This window comes from Myotis lucifugus, unplaced genomic scaffold (genome assembly GCF_000147115.1).
Source record: "Myotis lucifugus unplaced genomic scaffold, Myoluc2.0 scaffold_125, whole genome shotgun sequence".
Taxonomy (NCBI): domain Eukaryota; kingdom Metazoa; phylum Chordata; class Mammalia; order Chiroptera; family Vespertilionidae; genus Myotis; species Myotis lucifugus.
Genome location: NW_005871173.1, coordinates 3,320,608 through 3,335,355, shown reverse-complemented (window position 1 = coordinate 3,335,355; position 14,748 = coordinate 3,320,608). Strand labels below are relative to the sequence as shown.

At 40.2% G+C, this 14,748-nt stretch overlaps 2 protein-coding genes across 4 annotated transcripts in view; one reads left to right on the top strand and one right to left on the bottom strand.

The window, feature by feature from the left end:
• The window catches only part of SNX9 (sorting nexin 9), a 65,990-nt gene that overhangs the window by 35,169 nt on the left and 16,073 nt on the right, over positions 1 to 14,748 (bottom strand). For all 3 annotated transcript variants that reach the window (XM_023758223.1, XM_023758224.1, XM_014460124.2), the window contains exons 2-4: positions 7,523 to 7,609; positions 4,332 to 4,406; positions 2,983 to 3,108 (exon numbers count right to left, since the gene is read on the bottom strand). In XM_023758223.1, the coding sequence (XP_023613991.1) occupies positions 2,983 to 3,108; positions 4,332 to 4,406; positions 7,523 to 7,609 (288 nt within the window). The remainder of the gene's footprint in view (positions 1 to 2,982; positions 3,109 to 4,331; positions 4,407 to 7,522; positions 7,610 to 14,748) is intronic.
• LOC102420038 (small EDRK-rich factor 1) lies at positions 8,992 to 9,511 on the top strand. The gene has a single exon (XM_023758225.1). The coding sequence runs from the start codon at positions 9,009 to 9,011 to the stop codon at positions 9,306 to 9,308; it is 300 nt and encodes a 99-aa protein (XP_023613993.1). The 5' UTR covers positions 8,992 to 9,008; the 3' UTR covers positions 9,309 to 9,511.

The window sequence follows — 14,748 nt, the reverse complement described above, 5'->3', positions numbered from 1 at the left end:
CAGTATGCAGCATCGCAGTGAAAAAAATAATGGATACACTCCCACTGAGCCAATCGAGGCCAAACCGGGATCACTGTTAAGAGGACAACTTTGGAGTCTAATTTCCAGGCTTCAGATCCCAGCTCCCCAACTATCTAGGCAAGTCAATGCCATTATTTAACATTTATACAGTTTTGTGAGAATGCACTTTTTGGTACAACTGTCTTGCAAAGTGGTGGCATTATTTCCATTTTATAGATATAGATAAACTTGGTTAAACCAAGTAATATGCAAAAGTAGGCAGTCAAGATGGAGTAACTGGGATGCAGTTACACTTCCACTTAAAACTGAAAAATAAAATTGACAAAATATATGAAACTGATTTCAAATCATTGGACGTAAGGCAATAAAGGACCTGCTCTCTCCTGAAGAGACTTTTCAGGCCACGGATCAGGGTGGGAAATGCACACAAAGCCCAGCGGACTTCGAGTTGCGGAGACAGCTGGGAGTCTGGGCAGAGGACCGAGGGGGGAGATGTGACTGACTGAAGGAGACCTCAGGTCTTGGGCTCAGTTCTGATCAGAGTATGCAGGTGAGAAAACCACCACATGAGACGGTTAAGTACCAATCTCTCCCATATGGCCCTTCTCACCAGCCAGAATTGAAAACCTCATCATTCATATCATAGGGCCCTGGGTACAGAACTGAAAAGGGTTTTGCTTCCCTGGAGGGGCAAAATGTCCTTAGACTAAATGTTGCTCTGATCTCACTTTAAAATGTTTAAAAAATAAGACATGAAAGGATTAAATTGTTTCTAAGTAACTTAGCTGCATGCCAGAACAAGGATAGAAAGTATCTATGGGAATATAAAACTATCCAGCATATAATAACAAGATAAAAATCACAAATGTCTGGCATCCAATAACAAATCACCAGGCAAGAAAAGAAGCAAGAAATTAAGACCCATAAAAAGAGAAAAATCAATCGAAACTGACCCAGTAATAACAGATGATAGAATTAGCAGTATTTAAGAGCAAGAAAAATTTCAAATATTGACATCAGAGGAGACACTTTGAATGGGCTAAGAAGTGACAATTTTAAGCATAAGTGGCAAAAAAAAACACTCTAGTAATTCCATGTGTTCCTAATAATACTTGAAAAAAGATAGAAAAACTCATTTGTTGCTATTTGAGGCAGCTATTAAAACCACTTCTTACTTCGAAAACTGGCAATTAAAGGGAAATAATTAGACTTCTGTACTGGACTCCAATAGAAACTTTTTCAAGGTAGCTAACGAGCGTCAGTTGATTGAAGAAGAAAGCCAGCTCCATAAACGTGGAAGGATAGCAGTACTGACTCAGGCAGGCAAGGATTACCATTTGGTGGTAAACGCTAAGGTGAATGGTTATAGCATTACATTAATACCAGACAGACTGCTTTATGGGCATATGGAGAAACTGTACCTACATAATGGGAGCACAAGATTATGATCAACCTGACCCAAGGTCATTCTGATCAATAATGGTGGGCTGACCAGATATTATGTCTTCTGAAGTGATGCAGCAGGAATATACAAAATTACCCATAATATATTCTTGCCCAAAGTGTTCAATGTGCATCCTTAGAGCCTTTAGGTACAACTTCCAAGTTTACAAAGAAGTAATATAATTTACGAGTCTGAAACAGTGCTACAAGAATCGAGAGGGAGCAAAGGGGAGAAGAAAAAACAAAGACTTCTAGAGGAGGTAATATTTGATTTGAACCTTACGGGTTGGGCAGACTTCTGAAAGATGGAAGGAGTCATTCTATCATTCTTGGAAGAGAACAAAGATACAAAGAAAAGATGGGGTAGCATAAGGCATATTTGGAGAACAGCCAGTTTGGCTGGAGCCTAATACATAGTAAGGATAAGGTAAGGACAGGGCCGCGTTGAGGACTCATAGAAGTATAACTGAAATTGGAAAAGTATCTAATCCTACCTCAAATTCAGGTGAATTTCTTACACAATTTCCTACCGTGCACTTCAGTGTCTGCTTGGTTATACTGACTGATAGGATAGTGACTACCTCCTCCACAACTCTTTCTCTTTGCATGTAGAAATGGTTACTTGTTTCAGGACGCAATGGGGGAGCCCCTAAATGTGTTATTATAGAGGCAGCAGTGTATAAGATAGTTGTAATGAACAATTATTAAATCCCTACTGAGTACCAAGTACTGTTCTCAATACTTTATAACTATTTTTCCCCTTACTCTTTCCCACAATTCTATGAGGTTTTACTGACGAGGAAACTGAGGCACACAGAACCTAAGTAGTTGAAAATATATAAAGAAATAACATTCCCTAAAGCCCATTCACTCTAAAGATGTAGGCAGCAATATATTCTGATATCCATTCTTTCAATTTTCTTGTCATTCACTATGGATAACCAATTAGCAATAACTGTACTAGGCAGCATCACCTAAACTGATATTTTCATTAAAATCAATGTAAAATTACGTGTAGTTTTCCCACTGAATTATCCCACTGTTCCAAGTTTCCTAGAAGCAATACAATAACAGCACCAAGTGCTAAGAGCTGGATTTGCAGCCACTTTTCCCTGTGCTGCGTCTGCGAGAAGAGGGAGCTCCAGCTGAGCGTGTAAGCAAGGTGCCAAGGTCAGACAGGGCGCTTCCTGTCCCAGCCAGAGCTTTGACACTGACCACCTCAGCACAGGACCCTTCTTTTCTTTCCACACCCTCACTTGACAGGGTATTTGCAACTTACAGGGTCTGTGTTCAGATCATGCCAGACTTTTCAAGGCAACTCTTGATGAATGCCATGCCTTTTCTCTTATAATCAACTTTATAAACAGTCTTTAGCAGGTTCAACAAGCAGGTTCTTTGTTAATACCCAAGAGAAAAGCCACACAAACATCTGACAGCTGTAACGTATCACAAGCTTCCACAAATGCACTTTGCTCTCAGTAAGGCCGGCCACACCCAGCAGGGTGATGTAAGACTTACCTGGTTGTCACTGTTGGCAGCTGACGCGTTAGCCTGAGCTGTACTTGCTGAGAGGGAATCGAGGAAGGCTTGGTCAGCCACTGAATTTCCACAAGAAAATGGATCTTTCCCATCACTGGACAAAATCTGAATATTAGAAAGAATCACAATCACTTTCATAGATTAGGGTTTCAGAGTTAGAGTCCCTGAGGGCAAGTAAGAATTGTTATCTATTATAGAAAAGGGGCTTATATTCCTAAGAGGCAAGTAAGCCAACAACATTTAACTATTCCTTTCTGTAAATATGCAGAATTCTAGGAAATGCAATTAATGACAGTATCTATTTAAATCCTCAGATTTTTTTATTCTTGTCAATTTTCAGAATCCTGAAAGCACACTGCACAGAGCCAAAACACAACATACACATAAGACATGTGGACCGAGTTCAGAGGTCTATGAACCCTCTGAAACTGTATGGAAAAGGTTGGGTGCAGGCGTATGCACATATTTCTGAGAAGCGCTTCAGATTCCATCAGATTCTCCAAAGGATTCAAAACTTCCCACCCACACTCTCTCCATCAGGAACAAGAGATGGGTAGCCAGCCTGTTCCGCAGGCAGCACCCGGTAAACATCTTCCTTGGGTACAGCTCCTCTCTACTGGAGGAAACCGCAGGGACCTTTATTCTGGATCACCCTCTGATTTTACTCACAGGGACCAGGCAGCCTTAGTTCTATTATCCCAGACTAGAGACAAGCTCGCCTATAACCCATACTTAGTTTTGAGTGACCTACAACCAGCGGGGGGCGCCAGGAGTTTGACACACAAGAGGGCTTGTCAGAGGAGTGGGTGTGTCCCAGGCAGGGAGCCTCATTCATTCAGGGTGTTGTAACACTATCCTTGGCATCTAACATAACAGAGCTTAAACCAGGCAATGGTTCCCTGTAGCTCATTCAAGACCCTTCTGTCTATGGGAATGGGAGAAGGAACTGAGAGAAATGGACTGAATTTAAACTTTGTGAATCAATTCTATAATAAACAGTATTGTAGGCAGCGGCTATTACACAATATAAGCAAGTGACAAACAGGGACTTAGATTCAGAATAATGAAACATTGCTATCTTTGGGAAGAACTTCACTTAAATAGTTGGAGTCGCTCTTTGGAGCCTGGGTCCACAGATAATATTTTTTTCTTAATTCTACTTCAATGTCTTCTCACATTTTACATAATTAGCGTGTATTACTTTTGCAATGAAAATTTTTTATTAAAAATAAAGTTGCTATCATCTAGTCTGTCCCTTAAGATGATAATTCATAAAACTATGTTTGACAGAGACAAGGTTTAATTGATAAATGGCAGTAAGTTCTTACTTCAACATAGTCTGTGGGAACAAGACCTCGTTCTCCTTTGCTGTTTTTTGCTTCCAGCCATCCTCCACCAACATCCTAAGAAAGTTAAAAACAAACACACACACACACACACACACACACACACAAAACACAAAATAAAACAAAAAACAAAAAACGGAAAGAAAGAATATAGTTAGAATTTCTTGCAAAGTATTTACTTTGGGAATTGTTATATATGTGAGAACACAATTCAAAATTTTAAATTATTAAGCCTTCTCTTTACTCCAGAAAATAATATCATCTAAAAACAAGAAGTATCAAACTTCAACAATAAGTGATCAAAGATTTGTAAATAGCCTATTCACAGAATGCCATCATTTTGTGATTCCTTCCTATTTATGGTCTGTGGTAGATTACAAAAATGATCTGCAGCTCTGATTGGCAAGAAGCAGGATGCACACCCCACCTCTAGAACTGGGCTGTCCTTTGTGGCCTCTTGGTCAACAGAGTGAGCTGGAAATGGTGGGGTGAGCTCAAGAGGCTTTGCACATTTCAGACTGCTTTTCCCCTAAAAGAGCTGCTATGTGAACACATCTGCGTTGCTAGATGATGAGGAAGACAAGGCCCAATCTGCCTGCTGCCCCATCTAAAGCCAGCCTACCCCCAGCAGGAACACTGCCAGTCACGTGAGTGAGTGAAGACATGTTACCAGGGGGCCCCAGCCCAGTGCCAGGTGACCTCAGGCTCCTGAGTGAGCCCAGGCTGGTAGAACTATCCAGCTGACTTGTAGACTCCTGAGCAACAACAAATGGTTGTTTGTTTTAGTCACTAAGCTCTGAGATTGCCTATTATTTAGGAAACGCTAACTAATTGATCCATGGGTTCCTTAGTTAGCTCTTCTGATAAATAATATTAATAAATAATAAAGGACTCTATACCAGGATTCCTGTGTTTCAATCTATTATCTCAGCAAAAGCCACTTTCCCTCCTTAAAATAGTAAGAGTTGTCTTAAGTTCATAAATTGTGCCCTAATTATTTAATAATTACCTGAATCTAGCCCTAACCGGTTTGGTTCAGCGGATAGAGCGGCGGCCTGCAGACTCAAGGGTCCCAGGTTCGATTCCAGTCAAGGGCATGTACCTTGGTTACGGGCACATCCCCAGAAGGGAGTATGCAGGAGGCAGCTGATCGATGTTTCTCTCTCATCGATGTTTCTAACTCTCTATCCCTCTCCCTGCCTCTCTGTAAAAAATCAATAAAATATATTTTTTAAAAATTACCTGAATCTAGATAAAACATTTTTCATTCTTTTAAAAGAAATTACTCTAAGCCACAATTCTGTCCATTTTTGACAACAGCAACTTAAAGACATTACTATTTTTCTAAGATATGAAGAATATGTCTTCATTAAAAAATTAGGTAGATAAAAGAATCAAAATTTCATCAATGATTTAAAAATAGAATCCATTTACTTATATACACCTAGCATCCTATATAATAAAGATGTAATATGCAAATGGTTGTTACGCCATGAAGCGTAATGACCAACTGTGTAACGACTGGATCACGGATCAGCAGGAGGGTGGGGCAGTGAGCTACAAGTGGGCGGTGGAGAGCTACAGGAGGGGGCAGGGCAGCAAGCTATGAGGTGGGCCGAGGGGGAGGGTGGCAGGAGGAGCTACAGGAGGGTGGGGAGGCGAGCAGAGAGCTACCTGCGCGGGGCTACTAGTATTTTATAAAACCACATATACTTTTTCTACCCAGTAATTCATTTTTGTACCTAAGGCAGATTTTAAAATAGGTGTAAAAATACTATCACTATGAAGAAACCACCATCCTCCTCTTGGGCATCCCCGTCCTCCCCCTCCTGGTGGAACACCTGCATCTCCTTCCTTCTCCAGAGTGCCCTCGGCCTTCCTGTCGGAGAGTCCAGGGAGCCAGCCCATCTCCAGCCTCCTCTCCAGCTCTGCATTTCCATTCTTAAACTGATGCAACCCACGTTAATTATTTTCTATTCTTTAAACTCAACATATCTAAAGTAAACTCATTTCATCTTTCTTCCTGACTTACATACATTAATAAGTCCACCATTGTCTTAGGCATAAAGGACAAAAGCCTCAGGGGTCCTTGACTCTCCTCACCAACAGGCCCACGTCACCTGGGTCTGACTCTCCACAGCCTCCTATATCAATTTTCTTTCAAATTCTATTGCTATGACTCAAAGCCATGTCCCTCGGCTCCAATCCATCCCACATACCTCTACTGGATTATTTTCCGCAAAGTGCAGGTCTCATCATGTCTCCCTGCCAACACCACCAACCAGAAAAAACAAGCAAAACCCTTAAATGAATCCACTACTTAACAAATGAAGCCCAGGATCTGTGTATGGCCTGGCACACAAGTCCTGCCTGATTTGGCTCTAAGAGCCCGTTTTCCTAGCCTGTCTCCTACTGGTCTGTACATACCTGTGCTCCTGGGACACTGGTGTCCATGCAGTGTTCCCAGCAGAGAAGAAAAGCAGAAGCTTAGAGGCCAAACAGATGTGGCTTTGAACCCTTGTTTTGTCACTTACAAGCAGAATGACCTTGGACAAGTTACTTAACTTCTCTAAGTCTCATTACCCTCATTTGCAAAAAGAGATGAAAAATACTGACCTCATAGAGTTCATGGGGAAAATACAATAAAGAAAACAGGCATAGAACTTAGCCAAACACCTGACTCATAGGTTGTCAATATATTGCTGCGACTTCTAAGAAACACTGAGTACTTTCTAATTTCAGCACCTTTGATCTGGCTGGGATCTGGCTAGGATTTCTATTTGATGAAACCCTACCCAGCTATCTTTAGGGGACTTGACTTACTCAATGTTTATAAAATATTCTTGCCCTGGCTGGTGTTGCTTGGTGGTTAGAGCCTCAGCCCATACACCGAAGGGTCTCAGACTCCATTTCCGGTCAAGGGCACTTACCTGGGTTTCGGGTTCCCTCCCCACTCCTGGTCAGGGCAGCAACCAATCGATGTGTTTCTCTCACACTGATTTCTCTCTATCTCTGTCTGTCTGTCTCTCTCACCCTCCCCCTCTCCCGCTTCCACTCTGAAAAAGCAATGGAAAAAACATTCTCTGGTGAGGATTAACAAAAAAATAAATAAATAAAATCTTAAAAATAAGTCCTTAAGGGACAATTCGATTTAAATGCAATAGTTCTCTTACCGGATTTGTAATTGTGATGATTTCTCCTTCAGTAACTGTCAGTTCATTATTTCCAGGTTCAGCAGCAAAATCATACAAAACCCGAGCCTGTTGGGAGTGGAAAGGAAAAGAAGTTACAAATGTAAACTCAGTAAAAAAACCAACAACCTTTAAGTTCCCTTTGTATACATGCTGGTATGAACAGACACCACATGACAGTGGCCGCCATGTTTGGGGAGAAAGGAGACATATTACCAAAATGATTCAGAGCCCAGTTCTGTTTTGGAAATAGAAGAAGTTCTGGTAACTGCCCACACTGCATTTAGAGACTGGCCCCCCAAAAGTCCTCAAAACACACCCATTTCATCAAGGGGAAAAAGGGATGCCCCTCCTTTCCAGGAGGTAAGAAGTAGTAACACAGACATTGTTCATTATGGGAACGCACTCTCAGGGACCGAAGAGATATACAGAGACATACAAACATGTAGACACCTGCAAGAGCCAGACATCTTTAGAGTTTCCCCTTGCCATTAAAACTCTCACCATTCTTTATCTAGAGCCACTGGGATGAATCCTGATAATGCATTTTCCCAGACAAGTAAACGCAGAATGCAGGATACACACTGCATTCTTGTTCTACAATGTTACCCACTGTACAATGACTCATAGGGCTGTGGAGACGGGCCAGTAATTTTCAAACATTTTCCTGCAATGAAATCTTAATTTCTCAGAAAACATCTGAGGGTTCAAAGAGGATCCTTGAGGCACCAACCCAGAAATGTGAGTTCCTTGGAATACTGAGAGAGAATCACTGTTGAAAAAAATGTATGTGTATTATAGATCATAAAAATATATATATCTAGCCCTAGCTGGTTTTGCTCAGTGGATAGAGCATTACCCATGGACTAAAGGGTCCTGGGTTTGATTCTGGTCAAGGGCACATGCCTCGGCTGCAGGCTCGATCCCTGGTCCCTGTCAGGGTGTGTGCGGGAGGCAGCGATGGATGTGTCTCTCCCCCTCCCTTCCACCTTCTCTAAAAATCAACGGGAAAATATCCTCAGGTGAGGACTAACAACAACAAACAAAACCCCCTTTTAACCATTTCAAATGCTATAAAAATGCCTTTCACGGACTGTCTCATAAAAAGAAGTCCATCTTATAAATCGAGGCTCACCTATATCTAGAGATATATGGTTTATTTTTAAAGTAACTGTTTGTCCTAAGAGGCAAACTGAAGTTTACTCCAGGGCTAGTCAAGCAGGACGGATGGAACGGCATTCACTTCACAAATATCTACCGCACACCTTCCATATGCTGAGACCTGTGCGAGGCTCTCGTGCTCGCCAGTGCGCTTTCTCACACTTGCTTAACGATGCCTGAAATCCTTATCACAAGGATTAAGCATTCACAGCTAGTAATAAAAGACAAGGAAAAAACCTAAATACTCATTTTCAAGTCCATCAAAAATAATAAGATGTGCTCTTCCGGGCTCAGTGCGGTGGTCGGCATGGCCGGTGAGTGTGCGGACAGGTTGGGGAAGGGGCAGGGAAGCCGGCGGGTCACCCAGGCGCGGCCGGTGGGGAATCCCCTTCGTACTGACCTGTCTTCAGACAGCAGAGACGGAGGTGGAAATCAACGAGAACTTGCCCGCCAGAAAAACATGAAGAAATCCCAGGAAATTAGCAAGGGAAAAAGAAAAGAGGACAGCTTGACTGCCTCTCAGAGAAAACAGAGAGACTCTGAGATCATGCAACAAAAGCAGAAAGCAGCTAATGAGAAGAAGTCTATGCAGACAAGAGAAAAATGATGACTGACAATTTGGAAAACCTGGGTGCTACTGCCAACTAGGTGTATTATAAGCTCTATGACCAAGATTTTGTAGAGTGAACAGTCATTACATATGTTACAACATATCTTTATAAAAACTATTTTACCTTTCGGTCTGACTTAGTGTAATGTTTCAGAACCATTCTTCAAAGAATAAAACACTAACCATGCATGTGAAAAAAATAATAATAAGATGGACTGATGGGTGAATATGTGATAAAGCAGGTATAATAAATGTTATTTATAGAATCTAGATGGTGGGTTTATGGTGTTCAATGAAAAATGATTTCAACTTTTCTACATGTTTGAGTTTTCATAATAAAATGTTGGAAAGAAACAAATGGTAGTGTATAGTGTGTCAGTGAAGAAATGGCACCTGATTCCTTCCTTCCATCTTTACGGAGAGGCTGGGAAGGGGATGGGAAGAATGGGCTGCAGGCAGAGATTCTGTGAGCATTCGTTTTCCTTAGGTCATTTCAAGCACAACAAAACTGTGCTGAGGGGTTTTTCTCCTACAGCTGCAAAAGTACAAGAATTCTGCTTGTCATGTTGTGGAATATTTTTCAAAAACATGTCATACCAATCTCAATCCCTCGTGCAAAGAGGGCAGAAATGAGATAAATGGGTGAGGCAGGTCCTCCCCTGTGAGGAGGGTCCCAGAGCCAGGACACACCCCTCAGCACAGCAAGCTTCCTGGGGAGGGGTCTGGTGTGCTGACAAGAGCCAGATGTTTTCTTATTATTCCTTAAGAATCCCAGTTAACAATTTTTTTAATCCCACTAACTCCAACTAATCCCCAAATACAGAATACCAAAGCCTCTTTACCAAATTTACAACTTAGTAAAACAGAATGTCAAAAACAAAAACAAAAACTGGAAACTCTTACACATTTAAATGTTACTAAACATGCCCTAACTGGTTTGGCTCAGTGGATAGAGCGTCAGCCTGCGGACTCAGGGGTCCCAGGTTCGATTCTGGTCAAGGGCATGTACCTTGGTTGCGGGCACATCCCCAGTGGGGGGTGTGCAGGAGGCAGCTGATAGATGTTTCTCTCTCATTGATGTTTCTAACTCTCTATCCCTCTCCCTTCCTCTCTGTAAAAAATCAATAAAATATATTTTAAAAAAATAAATAAATGTTACTAAACATTTATCCAAGGCAAAAATGTATATAAACATTGTAGGGTTATTTAAAACACTGATCAATACTTTTTTAAATCTAGAGTTGTCTCTTAAAAATTATCAAAGGCACATCCCCCAAATGAGCATAGTAGGCCAACAGAAAAAATAATTGAACGTTCAGCCTAGAGGAGCAACTTTTATTGAATGTTCAGCCTAAAGGAGCAACCTTTCTTTTCTCTTCTCTTCTCTCTCCTTCCTTCCTTCCTTCCTTCCTTCCTTCCTTCCTTCCTTTCTTTCTTTCTTTCTTTCTTTCTTTCTTTCTTGTTTTCTTAAGAACTTTACATTTTACTTTTCAATTAGTTTACATATAATATTATTGTGTATTAGTTTCAGGTGCACAGCATAGCAGTTAGACAATCACATACTTCATAAAGTGGTCCCCTGATATTTCAAGTGCTCACCTGGCACCATACCCAGTTAGTACAATATTAAGGACTCTATTCCCTATGCTCTACTTTAGCCCCCTGTGACTATTCTGTAACTGCCAATTTGTGCTTCTTAATCCCTTCACCTTTTTCACCCAACACCCAAGCTTCCTCCCCTCTGGCAACCACCAGTATGCTCTGTGTTTATGAGTCTGTTTTCATTTTGTTTGTTTATTTTGGAGGATCAATTATTCTTCTACAGCTTAAGTAAGAACCAGAACGTATTCTAATAGACCCTGAGAGCATTACTGTATTACATCATTAATATAGACGTATTTGTCCCTATTATAAATGTTAGGCTTCAATGCTTTTCAGTTTATATCAATCCATGATTTCAATCACTTTAAATTCTGGCTTGTGCTTATTCTGTTGTTATTTTGAATCAAATACAGAATCTTAAATATCTCTACAATTTCATCCTGTTAGACTCAGCCCACTGCTTCTACCTACTGAGTTTTCTGAATTCTGAAGCCACTAATTTATCCCTTATCCTTTCCTGCTGAGTCATCAGAAAGCCCGATAAGCATGCTTTCCATAGTTTGACCTGCTTCATTAATAAACTGTTAAAATATGGTAGCCGGGGAGCCAAGAGAGCCGCTACAGGTAAGAAATTCTCCCAGGGGATATGGGTCAATTAATTACCATGTTTTGGGTATGGTACTCTTAAAATTTCCAAAGAAGAAAATAAAGTTAGTCTATTTCTTCAAATGTTCACAAGTAGCATGTTTAATAATTCATTCAAGAATCTATTCAAGCCCTGGCCCATGTGGTTCAGTTATTGGAGCATCGTCCCGTACACCAAAGGTTATGGGTTCAATTTCCAGTCAGAGCACATACCTAGGTTATGGGTTTGATCACCCCATTGAGGGCTGTAGGGGAGGCAACCAATTGGTGTTCCTATCTCTCTAAGATTCAATAAAAACATATCATCAGGTGAGGATTAAAAAAATAAATGAAAAAAAAAAGATGATTAGAAGGCAGAATCTGTATTAAGGGCTATATATTCCTGCAGTTCTCATTCTGAGTACTGTGGTTTTCACTGTATATAAACATGATATACTTTCACAACAAGGACAAAAGCAATATAATCGCTGTGGTTAAGAAAATAACTTCACTCCCACCCCAAATTAAAATAGCTTTATTATTTTCCTGATTGTAAAAAAACATGTACATGGTAAAACACACACACACACACACACACACACACACACACACACACACACACTTTTCGAACCCCAAAGATGATTAGTAGAGAACTTATATGCACTCCCAGTAACAGTGTCTGTCTAAGCTGCCACCTCCCAGGCCCCAGTATTGTGTACTAAATGTTTTCCATTCCTCCCACAAAAGGGGAGGAAGTGTAATTACTGGCAACACAGCGATTAAGCTGGCTTTGAAACCAGACCATGCAGGTTCAAGTAGGCTGAATTCCTTAAAGCTAAAAGTCTCTGTCTGAAATTCCTCAAGAATAAGATAAGGATAACAGCATGAGCCTTGTGACACAAATGATAAACAGGGTAATAAATATAAAGCACTTAGAACAGTGGCTGGCACAAAGAGCCCACCAAATGTTAGTGGTTGTAACCTTTGGGTTTTTTAAATATATATACATATATATGTGTGTGTGTGTATACACACACACACACACACACACACACATATATCGCATATGCTAAAAATCACTGTATAGCTTTCCTCTTTCCAGCCACCAAAGGCTCTGGAACTAGCCTTGGAGCTCAAGGGAAAGAGCTGAGGGCCAGGTTACTTATTCCCACAAAAGGTGGTTCTGGAATCTGTTACTTCACCACATTGCTTAAGAACCAGATCCACCTGGGGGTTGGGGTTGTCAACCCCAACAACCCCTCCACTCCTGTGTAGTGTGTATGGTGGGAAGAGTTTATCCAGCAATGTTAATTATGATGTCCACAAGACTCCCTCACCCTCAGTCATTTGAAAAAATATTAGAACAGTAGTAATTTAACTAGATCAATTTTAAAATAAATAGGCAAAAATCAAGTTTCCCTGTAAATACTTTGATAAAAAAAATAGGAAGGATATTCCCAGTAGCAACAAAAACAAAATAGAAAAGAAGAGATAACCAAAAGCATAAAGAATTTACTGAAGAAAGCCTATCAATATATCACACCATGTCTGAGAACAAGGTGCAACACCATAAAGATGTCTGTTTATAAATAAATTGCAATTCATCCAAAATCCCAAGGATGCTTAATGACCTCAGGGAGAATTTCAACAAAGAGATAGCAAACATAAAAAATGGAGATAGAAACAAAAAATAACCAATCAGAAATGAAGAATACAGTAACTAAAATGAAGAATACATTAGAGAAAATCCACAGATTAGATGAAACAGAGGACAGGATCAGCGATTTGGAGGATAAGGTAGCAGAAAACACCCAATCAGTACCGCAAAAAGAATCCAAAACAATGAAGATAGTGTAAGGAACTGCTAGGACAACATCAAGCATACCAACTTTCACATCATAGGAGTACCAGGAGGAGGAAAGAAACGGCAACAAATTAAAAACCTATCTGAAGAAATTATGAGGGAAAACTTCCCTAACCTGGCCAAGGAAATAGCATACATAAGCCTAGGAAGTGCATGAGTCCCAAACAAGATGAACCCAAAGAGGCTCATACCAAGACACATCATATTTAAAAAACCCAAAGGTTAAAGACAAAGAGAGAATCTGAAAAGCAGCACAAGAAAGCAGTTAGCTACAAGGGATCTCCCAGACTGTCACATAATTTCTCAACAGAAACTTTGCAGACTAGAAAGGATTGGGATGAAATATTCAAAGTAATGAAAAGGAAGGACCTATAACCAAGACAACAAACTACCCAGCAAAGCTATCGTTTAGAATTGAAGGACAGATAAAAAGCTTCTCAGATAAGAAAACATTAAAAGTTTATCACCACCACACTATTACAAGAAATGTTAAAGGGACATCTTTTAGAAGAAAACAAGATAAAAAATATAAATAATAAAATGTCAATTACTATAATCTATCAACAATTACTTTAAATGTAAACAAATTAAATATTCTAATCAAAAGACAGGGTGGCTGAATAGATAAGAAAACAAGGCCCTTACATATGCTGCCTACAAGAGACTCACTTCAGATATAAAGATATACACAGACTGAACACAAAGAGATGGAAAAGGATATTTCATGAATATAAAAATAAATTTTAAAAAACTGGGGTGGCCCTATGTTCATAGCAGCACAATGTACAATAGCTAAGATTTGGAAACAGCCTAAATGCCCATCAGCAGATGAGTGGATTAGAAAACAATGGTACATCTACATAATGGGATACTACACTGCTATAAAAAAGAAGGAATTCTTACCATTTGCAGCAGCATGGATGGAACTGGAGAGCATTATGCTAAGTGAAATAAGCCAGGCAGTGAAAGAAAAATACCACATGATCTCACTCATTTATGGATAATGAACAAAAAGATAGATACAGAGGCAGAGAAGCGTCGAACAGACTGTCAAATTACAGTGGGAAGGCTGGGGAATGTTGTGGGGGGGAGAGATCAATAGAAGGACTTTATGCATGCATATAAGCATAACCAATGGACATAAGACATTGGGGGGGTGGGGTAAGGGCATGTGCGGGGGGGGGGGGGGAGGCCGGGGGAAGGTCAATGGGGAAAAAAAGGAGACATATGTACTACTATTTGTAATACTTTAAACAAGAAAATTAAAAAAAGAAATAAAAAACTGGGGTAGCAATACTTATACCAGACAAAATAGACTTTAATATATTTTTATTGATTTCAGAGAGG

What these genes read in the sequence shown, in the direction of transcription:
- LOC102420038 (XM_023758225.1), top strand. Translation starts at nt 9,009, where the DNA reads ATGGCCGGTGAGTGTGCGGACAGGTTGGGGAAGGGGCAGGGAAGCCGG.